Here is a 14,038-nt window from a genome sequence, read left to right as displayed (position 1 = left end):
GTGTGTGTGTGTGTGTGTGTGTGTGTGTGTGTGTGTGTGTGTGTGTGTGTGTGTGTGTGTGTCGGCTGCAGGACGCTGACCTTTCTCCTACTATCAGAGCAACCATGACATTCCTGTAGCATGACGCTGCTGATACTGGTGACCACTGAACACAAAGTATGGCGCGCACACGGCGCGCTGTAAACACACTCCGGCCTTCTGTGAAAGCAGCAGCCCGTTAAAGGTCGTCGGCTGGAAACGGAGAGGAAAATGCAAACGTAGCAGATGGAAGAGGGAAAAACCCTCTGTCAGGATGCTCAGTGCACACTTTCCCTGGTCAGATTCTTCAAATGGAAATGTTGTTTCCCAGGGTTTTAAACTTGAAGCACGTCATTTTCTCGCTAGCTGCTGCTGCTACAAGATTAGCTGAAACTCCGAGTGCGCCTCGCGTCCCTGTTCACACCAGGATCGGACTGATCCTCCTCTGAACGGTTTCACCGCTGCTGTTTGTTTTGCACCTGAGCAGCCAAATGAATCACAACCAGCCAAGTGTGATTTACCTGAACCTGAAGTGCAGGTGTGAATACGCCTTTAAAGTTTATTGTAAGAAGGGAAAAGGCGGAGCCTCATAGCTTTAATTGTAATTTACTATTTAAATCTGCTGACAGCTGAAGTTAACCACAAAGAATGTGAACCTACAATAAAAGCACAAATTCCAAGTTGAGTGTGTGTCTGTGAGAAAGCATGACAGGACTGATAAAACCTCTAAGAATGTCTGAGAACAAAGAGTGGAATCTGCTCATTAACGTAACCGTCATCGTTCACCGGCCACTCTGAAAACCGTATTGGAGAATGTTCCAGTTCCGATGCTGCCAGGATTTACATTTATTCACATTAACAATGAATTTATTGGTTAGATGAAGTTCTGATGTTAAATTATCCACACAATACTCACATAATCTGCCCTCCTCATCGGTTTAATCCTCCCTGTTTAACCGACACGACACGTTAAACAGTCATTATGTGCCTTTGCCAGTAAAAAGTCATCTTTCCCCAGATTTCACTGATTTTTATGAAAGAAATCTTTGTTCAAGCATCACACTTTCCCTGGAATTAGCAGAGACTCAGCAGCCGTTACACATTAAGCGTAGTTGTGAGTGGGTGTGCTGGCATTATTAAATGGAACAGCAGATGTAGGATTGTAAAAACAGCAGTGATAGACAAGAACTACGGTTCTGGGGGTGTAACAAAGAAACGCAGTGATTGATTAAGTTGTGTGTGTGTGTGTGTGTCATAGAAATCGTGGATGGAAACGCCAAGATGACCCTGGGAATGATCTGGACCATCATCCTCCGCTTCGCCATCCAGGACATCTCTGTAGAAGGTGCAGCTTCCTGTTATTCATATCCATGAAAACTGTCGCACCTCACTCTCTTCTTTCTCCGTTTTTTTTTGTCCATCACTTAAATAAAAACCAAAAAAATCAAACTATCTAAAGTTCAGCTCCCAGCCAGGTTTTTCAGGCCAGCTGACTGACAAAGACCTGCAGCAGACTTTTATAGACCACTTAGAAAAGATGCACTTTCTTGTGGCTGCAGCCAGAAATGCAGATAACTGACAACTGAGGCTACAAGTTACCTACAAATAAGTAGAGCACCGACATCTTGGGCAGCCTGAGTGCAGGAAACCTGCAGCAGTTTATATTTACCAGATAATTTCATGGTTTTAATTCTCAGAAAGGCACCAACATCCAAAATCAGGTTCCAGAGCTCTAATTTAGGGACTTCATTGGCAAGGCTGAGGCCTAGCCTAAGGTAGTGGCTCCTTTGTTGGCATTCACCTGTGACTCAGAGCTTTATTACACTAGAAACACTTTAAGAACGAGCAGTTTAAAAATTCACCCGCTGTGCATCTGTTTTTAGGGGGAGATTGAGCTAAAGAGCACAGAAGTGTTTTTGTAGCAGGCTGTAAAAATGTTATTTTCATGGCTGGACTCGAGCATCATGGGAGTCTGTGGGGATTGACTCGCTTTCAGAGCCGACCTAAAGTTAGAGGAACTGCAGATTCTGGCACTTCTGCACTGGCTTCATTTTTAAGCCCTGAAGGTTGCTGCAGTTACAGATGTACGGGCTTGATATGCATGTAGGAAGTGCACACACACACACACACACACACACACACACACACACACACACACACACACACGTGATGAAATAAAGCCAAGATGAAACAGGTGTGCCTGAAACAAGACCGATCACGTTAAACTACATATTGCTAGCAGCACAGTTCTAACTCTGCCTGGTTATGTGCTGTTTAATGGTTTACATGTTATCAGAGCAGGTTTAGAAGTAAATGGTTTAAATACTGATGAGTTAATTATTCGAGTTTAGTCCCACAGAGTCGACCCAACAGCCCAAATCTGTCCTGATGAACTTTCTGACAGTAAAACCAGCCGATGACTCATTTGTGCATTAACGTGTGCGTTAGCTTTGTGTTGATAAATGTGGAGGTGAGGTTCATTTCTCCTCTCTGAGCACAACTGACTCTGCAGGCTAATTAAAAGAGTCTGAGTTGAATTAGCTGCGGTGGGTGTGGGCTGCTAGAAGTCATTGGAGTAATTCTCCATATTAGCGGCGGATATTTTGTCGGTGTGTGTGGAGGAACCTAAAGCAAACACAAACATCCTCATATTTTCAATTCTGCTCATGAGCACCGTGGCCGTTTATATTTAGCACGCTGAAAACGGCCTCGGGTATTTCTTGGTTTGCTTGCACAAGGCTAATCGACTCAAACGGTCAAAGCAGCTGAATGAATGTGATGCAGAGACATTTCCCCCCGTGTGCTCCGACTGATCACGTCTCCTGTCTCCTCCTCTCCTGAACGTTCTCTCTGCAGAGACCTCTGCCAAAGAGGGTCTACTCTTGTGGTGCCAGAGGAAGACGGCTCCCTACAAGAATGTCAATGTGCAGAACTTCCACATTAGGTAACGTACACACAGGGCTTTACGTTGGACTCATTTTTAAAGGCTTCTATTGTCAGATGAAAGCAGTTCACACACAGTAATATTGTGTTGTAAAGACCAACAAAACCTTGAGAGAATCCAGTTGAGGAATCCTGCGGATACAGCGAAACTCTCCAGTGGCATTGATGAAATGTGTTTGTGGTTAAGTGTGGTATGTGAGCAGCTGTCCAGTGTTCTTTTTTTTTTTTTTTTCCCCCCCTTTATATGAAAAATACTGATCTGAGAGTTTCTTAAACTCAGCATAAAAGTTGAGTTGGCGCACACACAGGCGCACGCAGATACTTCCCTGAACCTTTCTGGTTTCAGCTCAGGTGTTCAACGCTTACGTGAAACCTCAAATCTGCTGCTGTTGTGTAGAAAGGGCGCCCCCTGATGGAGAGAGTGCAACATGGCACAACTGTGCTGTAAATAGACAAACGTGATTATTTTCTCTCTGTTTCAATATGAAACGCTGTGAGAAGGAATTCAGAAGCAGCTGATGATGATGTATCACATGCAACACGTCCAGATATAATCAATCAAACCATCTTTCACCCAAATTCAGCTCGAAAAGAATGTTAATGAAGTTCATTTAGTTTGAGATCAGTTCATAAATTAAGTTCAGTGTCACAGTGGAGATGTGGATCTTGGTCCCGGCGGCAGATCGGGACAGTTTTTGTTCACGGCGCCGATAATGTCGACTTGTAATGCAGCAAATGTGTGAGCGTCACCTCCACCCTCACTCCGAACTCGTCTTTTCTCTCCAACAGCTGGAAGGACGGTCTTGCCTTCAACGCTCTGATCCACAGACACAGACCTGATCTCATCGACTACGACAGCCTCAGAAAGGTGAACAGCTTCACACTCCTCCACTCTCTTCAAATATTTCAGTTTTTGGGTCAAACATGGTGAATCGAAATGCTTTCATATCTGTTGTTAAGTTGCGTTACAAATGCCTGAAGCGACTCACTGGCTTGTTTGCCGTCTGTGATTTGCTGTTTAGGATGATCCTGTAACCAACCTGAACAACGCCTTTGAGGTGGCTGAGAAGCACCTGGACATCCCCAAGATGTTGGACGCAGAAGGTAATAAGTCGGCTGTTGATCTGTGCGTCTCTGCCGGATCTGTCACTGCGTGTGTTAAAGCATCACGGGCGTGTTTACGTGCACAGAACAAAGTGACTGTTCATAACGTAAGATGTGGAAGTGGTGTGACAAAAGTGAACTGGTGTTCTTTTTTAAAACAGTGACACAGTTTGTCATTTCTGACCAGTCTGTAACATCAAATAGGAGTTTACGTGACTTTTCCTGGGAGTCCGTCTTTGCAGCACGTACATGTGACTGTAGCTCCACGCTGACCTGCACGGGGTTTGTCGCCGCGTTGTGTGCATGTAAATGTGCCCCGATCTCCAAAGCGTGTTCGGGTTCTCGGTGACAGGACACGCGAGGCATCTTCAGGATCGCCGTTGCTCCTCCTCCTGTGTTCATCTGTATGTGTGACCATGTTGAACATCCACGTTTCCTTCACAGGATCCATTCTTGTCATAACAAGCCACTTTTTCTTTTTGCTTCAAACTCTACAGAAAGAAATCCAAGTTGTGTATTAACTGTACCTGAGCTGTGTGTGTCTACGTGTGTGTGTGTGTCGTTGTACTTGTTGTTTGCATGTCAGGCTGTTGGCAGCTACAGCAGCTCGTTAAATGAGTTTGTGTGCGTCTTGTTGTAATTGTGTAATCACTTGTCCTGTGTCTTGCCTGTATGTGTGCGTCTTCATAACCATGGTCTCCCCCCGACTTGTAGACATTGTGAACACTGCTCGCCCAGATGAGAAAGCCATAATGACTTATGTGTCCAGTTTCTACCATGCCTTCTCTGGAGCACAGAAGGTACCCTCTGAGCCAACGTCAACCTTTAACCTCCTTTTACTAACAAGGTGCTGCTTCCTGTCCAGCATGGCCACGCTCTGTCTCGACAGCCAGGACGCTGGGTTTGTTGGGACGCTGGGTTTGTGGGGACACAAACACGCAAACGATTTCAACATTAGCATGCTGGTGAAAGCGGTAAATGTTTGGCGTACAGAAATGAGTTTGTGGACTAAAGCTGCGTTTAGTTTTATTTTTAGCCAAAATCTGTCAGATGGAACTTTTCCCATGGATATTTTTACATTTTTGAACAGTTGTGGTTGAAAAAAAACTAAAAATCAAAACAAAATGAACAGAAACCTCTGATTCAACATGTGGAAGTCCCCATCCTTTAAAATAAAATCCTTCCAGGAAACAAAAGAACAAGGCCAGCAAACAAAATGCTGAAATATACGATCACCGTCAGGACGTTTCTGTTTTCTCCCACCACTAAAAGCATCCAGGTCTGAGGCGCTCTCCTCAGGATAATCTCACTGCTTTCACTTCCTCTTAAAGGAGACCCTGTTAGCTTTTTAGCATGTATCACACTGAGGTTCATCAGGGTTCATTTCCTTCTGCCACTCTGACCATGATCCAAAAACTTTCTCCACAGATCCAGAGGGAACAGTTCCCTCACACTCGGAGCAAAAATGAAACCCAAACTCAAAATGAGAATATTCAGTTATGCACCAGCTACGTTGCTTTAATCTGAGCTGTGTATTCACTGAGTTGAAGCATATTAGGATCTATGCAACATCTTCTCTTATACCAAATTTAAACACATTTAGCATCAGACTGCTTTTGGCAGTTTTTCACTGTTGGGAGGAAGTTAGACTGAACCTTTACATCCACAAAGCGTCTAAATGCAGAAGCACAACTTCATTCCTATTTGTTGTTCATTATAACTGTTTGCAGATTTTTTTTTTTCATGTACATGTAGGAAGAAAAGTTAGTTCCAGTTCATGTTGGCTGCTATTGTTAAGATTTGGCTTGGAAAAACTGTCACTTCCTAATATTCAGAGAACATGGCATGCAAAGAAGTGAACCCACCCCGTTAAATGATGGAGTTCCTCCTTTTTAGAGCAGCTCTCGGGCTTTTTGGCCCATCTGGCACTGCAGGTTGTGACCTTATCGAACTGTTATTTGAAAAGCTTTAGATGCGTATCGCTTTCTGCTTTACCTTTAGCACGTCTGTACAATAGTACGGCAAAACTGGAGTACCGTCCTGCAGAGTCGGGGCTGAAACAAAGGCAGGAACTAATAACAATGAATAACACAGACAGAATAAAATCTGCATTATGTGCAGAATGAAATGAACGATATGTACCGAGATAAAAATATACGTGCAAAAAAATCAAAGGAGCTAGTCGGATGATATCCGTCGATAAACTTTAGATGTTACAGGAAGGCTCACGAGCTCAGTCTTTACAAACACAAAGACCAGAAACCACTTTACTCTGTACACTTTCATAAACTGCTAAATTCAAAATTCCAGAATCAAATTCCTGCAGCTCCAAGTGAAATTTAGACTTTTAACATAATGTGCACGAGACAAATCTATAAGTAAAAACTCCTATTGTGGAGAAAGTTTGGTTTCAAATCATGCATGTCTCTGATAAAGTCAAGTAAATATGATGTTAAAGATTCATAGTGGGTCTGTCATAAATTTTATTAAATCATCTTCGTCCCTGTCCTCTCGTTACCCTCTTGTTTTTCCTCCTCCTTCACCCCCCCCTCCCTCTGGGCCCATGACAGGAAGCCAATCGATGCGTGTCTTGTTTGCTCGTCTTCCTCTAATTAATTTTCTGGCTCATTCAGAACTTGTTTGTTCCTCTGCAGTCTCACGAGGGGTGTGTGTGTGTGTGTGTGTGTGTGTGTGTGTGTGTGTGTGTGTGTGTGTGTGTGTGTGTGTGTGTGTGTGTGTGTGTGCGTGCGTGTCTCAGAAATGGGCACGAGTTCAGGTTTTGCTTTTAGCTGGTGAGTTATGTGCGTTAGCTCTCTGACCGCTGCGTTTGTACCAAACACAAACTCTGAAACGTCCACATTTACTGCTCTTGCCAGCATCGTAATTTATTCAACAACGTCACACAAATCGCGCCCGCTCCAGTTCACAGGAAGCGTTTTCATTCACCAGTCGCTGTGCTGCGTTCTCATTTTGTTCACTTGGCTATTTGAGAATATTTTTCCACCTGCAGTTGATGAAGACGCTGTAGTTGAGTACGAGAATAGAACTCTGAAGATGAAGAAGAATTAGTCAGTCAGTGTGGTGACATCATTGCCCTGCTGAGTGAACCCAGTGACCTCCATCAGATGGTGAATGAACCGCTTTGAGTGACTGGATTAAGCAGTTCATGCCTGTTTGTGTCCCACACTTTCCCTTCCAGAGGACTCCTCTGGTGGCCCTCACTTCCTGGTGACAGCAGGCGCTCCAAGCTGTGGCACTAACGAGGGGGCGCTCACCGTCGCCCCCACCTGACTCACCTTTCTCTCACATCCTGCAGGGGGCAATCAAAGTGTAGCTTTGGGTAGCTTTGGCTTCACTCTGTCTCTCTCTCTCCCTCTGTTCTGCTGGGTGATGCGTAGACATCGTGGGCACGCTGAGGCCGGATGAGAAGGCCATAATGACCTATGTTTCCTGCTTCTATCACGCCTTCTCTGGCGCACAGAAGGTGAGCTCCTCACCCGTCAGACTCACATTAACACTCAGCGCTGCGAAGAAAAACCCTGAAATGCACCAAAGTTTCCATCGTTGGTAAAACACATTTGTTATTTAAAGTTTTTAGAGTGTGAAAAGATCAGAGGTGAAATCACAGCAACATGCTGGAATTCCAGCCCAGCGATGGAAGTTTGAGCTCGCTCGATCCAACAGTTGGAGAGTTCAGCTGCACTTATGGTTTTATACAAATTCAGTCAAATATTATCTGCAGAACAGGAAACGGAGCAGGAGCATGATGGGAACTTTTGGTGCTTCTGTCTCGGCTCTTTGGACATCAGCTGTTTCCCTCAAAATGCTCCAGACTTTATGGGCTGGACTTAAACTCAGCGGTCACCTGCACTGATTGCTTTCCATGCATGCTTCTGTGGGTGATTTTGACGTTTAAATTTCTTCTTTCCACTGAGATCATGCACAGATTTCGATTTATGGATATCTCAGCTGGAACATGAAACACTTTATATTGACGAGGATTCTTCCTCCGGGAAAGCGGCAAACCGCCGGTGGTCATGCTGCTGATGTGGTTTAGAGAAACCAGACCGGTCTGGATTCATTACTGTGGGAAACATTAGCTGATGTCTCAAGTTTCTTTTCAGCTATTAACACTTTTCAAACTATTCTAAATGTTTTATATGATATTGTCTTATATTCTGGTGAAAGCATAGCCTGTAAGCTTATTGGACGAGCAGCATAAATGCAGATGTTTTGTTGTACAGTAGGTATGACCTTGAATCAGCTTATCAAATTCTGTGTTTTATATTTCAGTGGTACAGTAGTGTAATATCCTAGGCAGACGCACTGACGTGGACTGCAGCGCTACATGAACTGTAACTAGAAGCACTGATTCCCAGGTTTTGAAGGGAGATGCATGAAGTCTTAAATACACACAGAATGACTTTGGCACATTGAACTAACCATCGAGAGCTGGAGCATGTTTGTAGCAGTCATATTAAGCCCTGGTTTGACCTACATTGGCGTTTTTGCCTTATTTTAAATAACACGTGCCTAAACTTGGCTCGACATTCCTCCCTCACTGCCTGCGTGTGGAGTGTGCGCACAGATTTGAAAAGCAAAAATGCATTTGTCACAGCTGCAATGAAAGGCCAGGCTGAGGTACTAATAAGCAGCGGTAGACACTTATTTTGAAGCTCAGTTTAGTGACTTTATTATGAAGCTTTGAGCTCAGAGAGTAGACTCTGATGGAGTTTTATCCAGTCATGTCCAGCTCCACTCATCACTCTCCCTCCTAATAGGCTGAGACAGCCGCAAATCGAATCTGCAAAGTGCTGGCTGTCAACCAGGAGAACGAGCAAATGATGGAGGACTACGAGAAACTGGCCAGTGATGTGAGTATCGAAACATGCCATCTTTTACTTGCACGCCAGACTTTGGAGAAAGGAGGACGACCCGTTCGTCTGTCCTGTTTTCACCGCGCTGTCCTCTCTGCCTCCAGCTCCTGGAGTGGATCCGTCGGACCATCCCCTGGCTGGAGAACCGAACCCAAGAGAAGACTGTAAATGACATGCAGGTGAAACAGGAGGACTTCAGAGACTACCGCTGTGTGCACAAACCACCCAAGGTATAGAAAACCTCGCGTGAACTGTTCTCAGCATTTCTAAACAAAGAAAAAAGGCTCACAAACTCCTGGATCGCCTGCCAGACCCAAATCTTTGTAGTGGAAAGTTTAATCTCATTAATCTTACTCAGTGTTCAATATTTGTTTTCTTCCAAAATAATATTATTCTTCTTGACATTTAAAATCTGGGTTTTTAAACTCATTCATGGTGTAGCTTCTGCAGAGTGGTTGCTTGTGTCCCTGAGGTTCATCAGTGTTTGTTCATTTTTGTTATAATTGTGTCCCTCTGGAGAGGAAACAAGGAGAAATGGCTCAGAGTCTGCTGGAAAATGTTTTTGCAAATATTTTCTCACATGTTACTCTGACCTCTCTCTCAGAGCTTCTTCAGCCTTTTATTATAAGATTTTAAATTGAGGCAGAGTTGTATACTGTGTATTCACATTAACCAGTTATTATAGTGTGTTAATCTCACACTGCGTGGCAGCACGAGCCCTTTTCCCAAGACCTTATTCTATGCATTTAGCTTATAATGCTCTGATTTTATGTCTGAAAGTGCACAGGTTCTCTAAACCTGCATTCTTTCCAGTAACCAGCAGGGGTTGTCTTGTCCATTTAACCCGTACAGATGAACAGCTCTTCGGCTTCTTTGCTCTGACTTCAGATAACATTTTGAAGAGTTTATGCTCTTAATCGCTGGAACCTTTGTATCTGTCCTGGTGGCATCGCCATATAAGAGCGCTGTGCCCTCTCACATATGAATGTTGGTTTTCCTCTGCTGAATGTGTCCAGTGACACTGAGATGTTCCTGTCTGCAGGTCCAAGAGAAATGCCAGCTGGAGATCAGCTTCAACACTCTGCAGACTAAACTGAGACTCAGCAACAGACCTGCCTTCATGCCGTCAGAAGGACGCATGGTGTCGGTATGAAACTCGCACACAGTCGATGGGAAAAGTTACACCACACTTGAAGCTGCGCGACACAACTTCATTATCATCAGTCGCAAAGCAGCCTGTCGCACGCTAACAGAGGATTTCTAAAGATTGGTGTAAAAACTGATTCAGTTATAGCTTAGTGAGTTTAACACAGTCAGTATTAAGTTACTTTTCTGTGTTTGTTAACAAACAATCCAGCTTTAAGTTCCCTTGTAAATATTACAGCAGTTTCATGCCACCTCTTTCACACTTTTCTGCACGTATGAGATGTTTTACTGTGTTTGGAGTTTCTGCTCTACAGTAACTCTTGCTGTTTGCTCTCAGGACATCAACAAAGCGTGGCACAATCTGGAAGGAGCAGAGAAAGGCTACGAGGAGTGGATCCTCAGCGAGATCAGGCGTCTGGAGAGACTGGAGCATCTGGCCGTCAAGTTCCACCAGAAGTGTGCCATCCATGAATCCTGGACCGACGGTATGTAAATTCCATCGCGGTGAAGCAAACGTCTTCACGACGCCAGAATGCTCGTCTCTGAATAAGTGAGGCTTTTGTGCATGCAGGTAAGGAGGCCATGCTTACCCAGAAAGACTATGAGACGTGCACCCTGTCAGAAGTCAAGGCGCTGCTCCGGAAACACGAGGCCTTTGAGAGCGACCTGGCTGCCCACCAGGACAGAGTGGAGCAGATCGCCGCCATCGCGCAGGAGCTCAAGTAAGAGTGGAGCCGCTAACATCTCTGACTTCATTAGCATCGGTTCCTGAATGTTCCTCGTGGCTTCTTTCATGCATAAACGCACAAAGCAGGTCGGGCAGCTCTATTCTTCATAGTTTGTGATAATTCTTTCCTTTCACGCGGGTTTGTGGTCAGCATAGTACCTGCGCCTCGCTGTGAGGTGAAACACGCAGCATCGTTTGCTGCTTGCTCCCGATGGCTCTCGTCTCCACGTCAGGGTTCATTTATTCTGAGTAATGAAGCTGCTAAATATGCACAAGTCTCATTTTGGAAACTTACTGATGGTTTGTGCTGCTGCCCGAAGCTGCTGGTGTGTAATAATCTGTTCCAGCAGATCATTTTTCACAGTTGATAGGAGTATTATTCGTTTTGTTCTCATTTGAATTCTTAGATGTACCGCCCGTGGGGCAAACAACTTTAACTTCAGTTCTTTCTTCTTTTTCTTCCAACACTCACATTATTTTCACAACTTCCTTTAACATCGTCTCGAGTTGCATTAAATTCACATTTCAGTCAGAAATGGACAAAACTACAGAGCAAAGTGGTGAAGAAGCAGCTCTGGTGTTCTTTGGAGGCGCCTGTGCATTTTTTCAGAATAAAGAAGCAGCTTTGAGGCTTCTGTCAGGTCACTTTGGTTTGATCGACACAGACTCAGAGCAGTCGCCTGATGCCTTTCCCCTCTCTAAAATTTTAAACCAGACTTGACGTCCAAAATCTGACCTCACAGTCAGATGGTGTCGATTAACAGAAAGAAGTGCGTCTGAAAGTGAATCTGATCATAAGAAGTGCTCGACAAAGGAAAACCCTTTTTTCTTTCCTTCCTTTTCCAGTGAACTGGACTACTACGATGCCGCCAGTGTCAACGCTCGCTGTCAGAAGATCTGCGATCAGTGGGACGTCCTGGGAGCCCTCACCCACAAACGCAAAGAGTCACTGGAGGTACGATTCGGCCTGTTTGTGCAGAACCTTTTGAGCTTTAAAAGGATCGTGGTTATTCGTGATAGTGTGAAGTCCATCTTTCTCTTTAGTGATGCTTTGTGGAAGCAAACATCTTTAACAGTGTGCAGCTGTTGTTCAGACCAAATAATTCCCTCCTGAGTTGATCGATCTAATTTAACGCTTTTAAAGATTTAAAATCTAACGCTGTGAAGAGTTTCTCCTCATTTGACGCAATCAAATGTCAAATGTATTTTAAAATGTATTGAAATGTATTTTAATAAGGCCGTCTTCTGTTTTCCTGCCGACAGAGGACAGAGAAGCAGCTGGAGTCGATAGATGAGCTGTACCTGGAGTACGCCAAGAGAGCGGCACCTTTCAACAACTGGATGGAGGGAGCTATGGAGGACCTGCAGGACATGTTCATCGTCCACAACATTGAGGAGATCCAGGTATCTGGGAACTGGGAAGTCAAGTGGTGAATAAACAAGTGCAGCATATGAAACATACAGCGGAGGTCCGGCACTGAGCCAAAGAAACGTTCCAGTGTTTACTATTTAAAGCCACAGAGCTGCGTTTATCCCACAAAAAACAGAAAACCCAGCAAACGTGTTTCTTTCCTCCTTCTCTCAGGGTCTGATCACAGCCCACGAGCAGTTCAAGTCCACCCTGCCCGAGGCCAACAAGGAGCGCGAGGCTATCCAGTCCATCCAGTCCGAGGTGCAGAAGATCGCCCAGAGCAACGGCATCAAGCTGAGCAGCGGAAACCCGTACACCTCCATCACACCTGAGAGCATCAACAGCAAGTGGGAACAGGTGAGCTGCTGTTTAACGAAAGCTGACGTGAATCATTTTAAGGCAATAAACGTGTAGCTCTGCTTTAATGACGCAGCGCAGATTTTTCCTCTTAAAAGCTTTTTTCCCCGGTGAACCCTACATAGAAGAAGAACCTTTTGTCCAGTGTGTTAAAAACGCTGCCCTCTACAGGCTGAGTGACTGAATGTTTTCTGCAGCTGGTGCTTCATGTTTGTGCGTTTGTGTGGGTGCAGTTGTTTCTAATTCTTCTTTGTGTGCATTTGCAGGCGATGGCTATGGTGCCACTGCGTGACAACGCCCTGCAGGAAGAGCTGAACAAGCAGAACTCCAACGACACTCTGAGAGCCACGTTCGCCACTCAGGCCAACACGGTTGGCGCTTACATCCAGGCCAAAATGGAGGTAACGGATCAGCCCCCACAGTCACAACGTGCTCCGCATTATGTCGAGGTTTTCACGTTTGCTCAGCTGTGTGCAGTTTGTCACTTTGCAGACACTTTGTGAAACACAGACTCACAGAGCAAATGTAAGACAGGGTGCAGGATTTACCCACAGCCTGAAGAGCTCTTCAGTTTGTAGATGTTGTATCCATGAGCTTTGTGTTTAGATTAGATCGTCACTGTGCATGCACACTGCGTTACTCTTCAGCATCCTTACAGAAAAAAAAATCTTACAGTCATTTGGAAAAGTTTATTTAGAAAAGTGTTTTTTGTTTTTATAAATATGTTCGAGTGTCAGCGTTTCAGGTGTTTGTGTGTTTGTGTTGGCAGGAAGTTGGCAGGATATCCATTGAAATGAACGGCACCCTGGAGGACCAGCTGACCAACCTGAAGGAATACCAGAAGAGCATCATATCATACACACCCGAAATTAACAAGCTGGAGGGATACCACCAACACATCCAGGAGGCGCTCATCTTCGACAACCAGTACACTTCCTACACGATGGAGGTAACGCAAACGCACACAAAACCTTCAGCAATGAATGAAGTCTTTTTCACTTCCCAAATGAAAATGTTTGAAAGTAGGACAGCTGTGTGACATAATGTGTGCATGAGCTCTGTAACAAAACGAGCTCATGCTTTGTGTTAACCTTTGAGGACACTGTCAAACCCGAGTCCTCTCAGTTCTTAACCTCTCCTGTCAACCCCGCCCCATCACTGCAGCACCTCCGGGTGGGCTGGGAGCAGCTGCTCACCACCATCGCCAGAACCATCAACGAGGTCGAGAACCAGATCCTGACGCGTGACGCCAAGGGCATCAGCCAGGAGCAGCTGTACGAGTACCGCGCCTCCTTCAACCACTTTGACAAGGTCAGGGCCCGAGCTCTGCGCTCACCGGTTATTTATTACACCTGTTCTGTTACCCTGTTATCAAACCTCACAGTATTACAGAGTATTAGGCGTTTAGGTTGGCAGGGAAACCTGAGGAGAAACCCTGTTTTTGTTTCATGTGTT

At 44.9% G+C, this 14,038-nt stretch overlaps 1 protein-coding gene across 7 annotated transcripts in view; it reads left to right on the top strand.

Annotated features, from left to right (window-relative positions):
• Positions 1 to 14,038, top strand: part of LOC102311838 (actinin, alpha 4) — a 56,818-nt gene that overhangs the window by 36,490 nt on the left and 6,290 nt on the right. For 4 of the 7 annotated variants that reach the window (XM_005937979.3, XM_005937984.3, XM_005937982.3 and 1 more), the window contains exons 4-19: positions 1,277 to 1,363; positions 2,875 to 2,962; positions 3,751 to 3,829; positions 3,984 to 4,065; positions 4,780 to 4,865; positions 8,847 to 8,939; positions 9,047 to 9,172; positions 9,985 to 10,089; positions 10,426 to 10,573; positions 10,660 to 10,810; positions 11,662 to 11,770; positions 12,079 to 12,219; positions 12,401 to 12,583; positions 12,850 to 12,984; positions 13,353 to 13,532; positions 13,748 to 13,894. In XM_005937979.3, coding sequence (XP_005938041.1) covers positions 1,277 to 1,363; positions 2,875 to 2,962; positions 3,751 to 3,829; positions 3,984 to 4,065; positions 4,780 to 4,865; positions 8,847 to 8,939; positions 9,047 to 9,172; positions 9,985 to 10,089; positions 10,426 to 10,573; positions 10,660 to 10,810; positions 11,662 to 11,770; positions 12,079 to 12,219; positions 12,401 to 12,583; positions 12,850 to 12,984; positions 13,353 to 13,532; positions 13,748 to 13,894 — 1,940 coding nt within the window. Of the gene's footprint in view, positions 1 to 1,276; positions 1,364 to 2,874; positions 2,963 to 3,750; positions 3,830 to 3,983; positions 4,066 to 4,779; positions 4,866 to 7,463; positions 7,550 to 8,846; positions 8,940 to 9,046; positions 9,173 to 9,984; positions 10,090 to 10,425; positions 10,574 to 10,659; positions 10,811 to 11,661; positions 11,771 to 12,078; positions 12,220 to 12,400; positions 12,584 to 12,849; positions 12,985 to 13,352; positions 13,533 to 13,747; positions 13,895 to 14,038 lie in introns of all 7 variants that reach the window. The other 3 variants (XM_005937983.3, XM_005937980.3, XM_005937981.3) reach the window with 1 other exon arrangement.

Source organism: Haplochromis burtoni, unplaced genomic scaffold (genome assembly GCF_018398535.1).
Source record: "Haplochromis burtoni strain Fernald_Lab_line unplaced genomic scaffold, NCSU_Asbu1 Contig_238, whole genome shotgun sequence".
In the NCBI taxonomy this organism is placed as follows: domain Eukaryota; kingdom Metazoa; phylum Chordata; class Actinopteri; order Cichliformes; family Cichlidae; genus Haplochromis; species Haplochromis burtoni.
The sequence above is the reverse complement of the archived record's forward strand: the minus strand, read 5'-3'. Positions and strand labels throughout refer to the sequence as shown.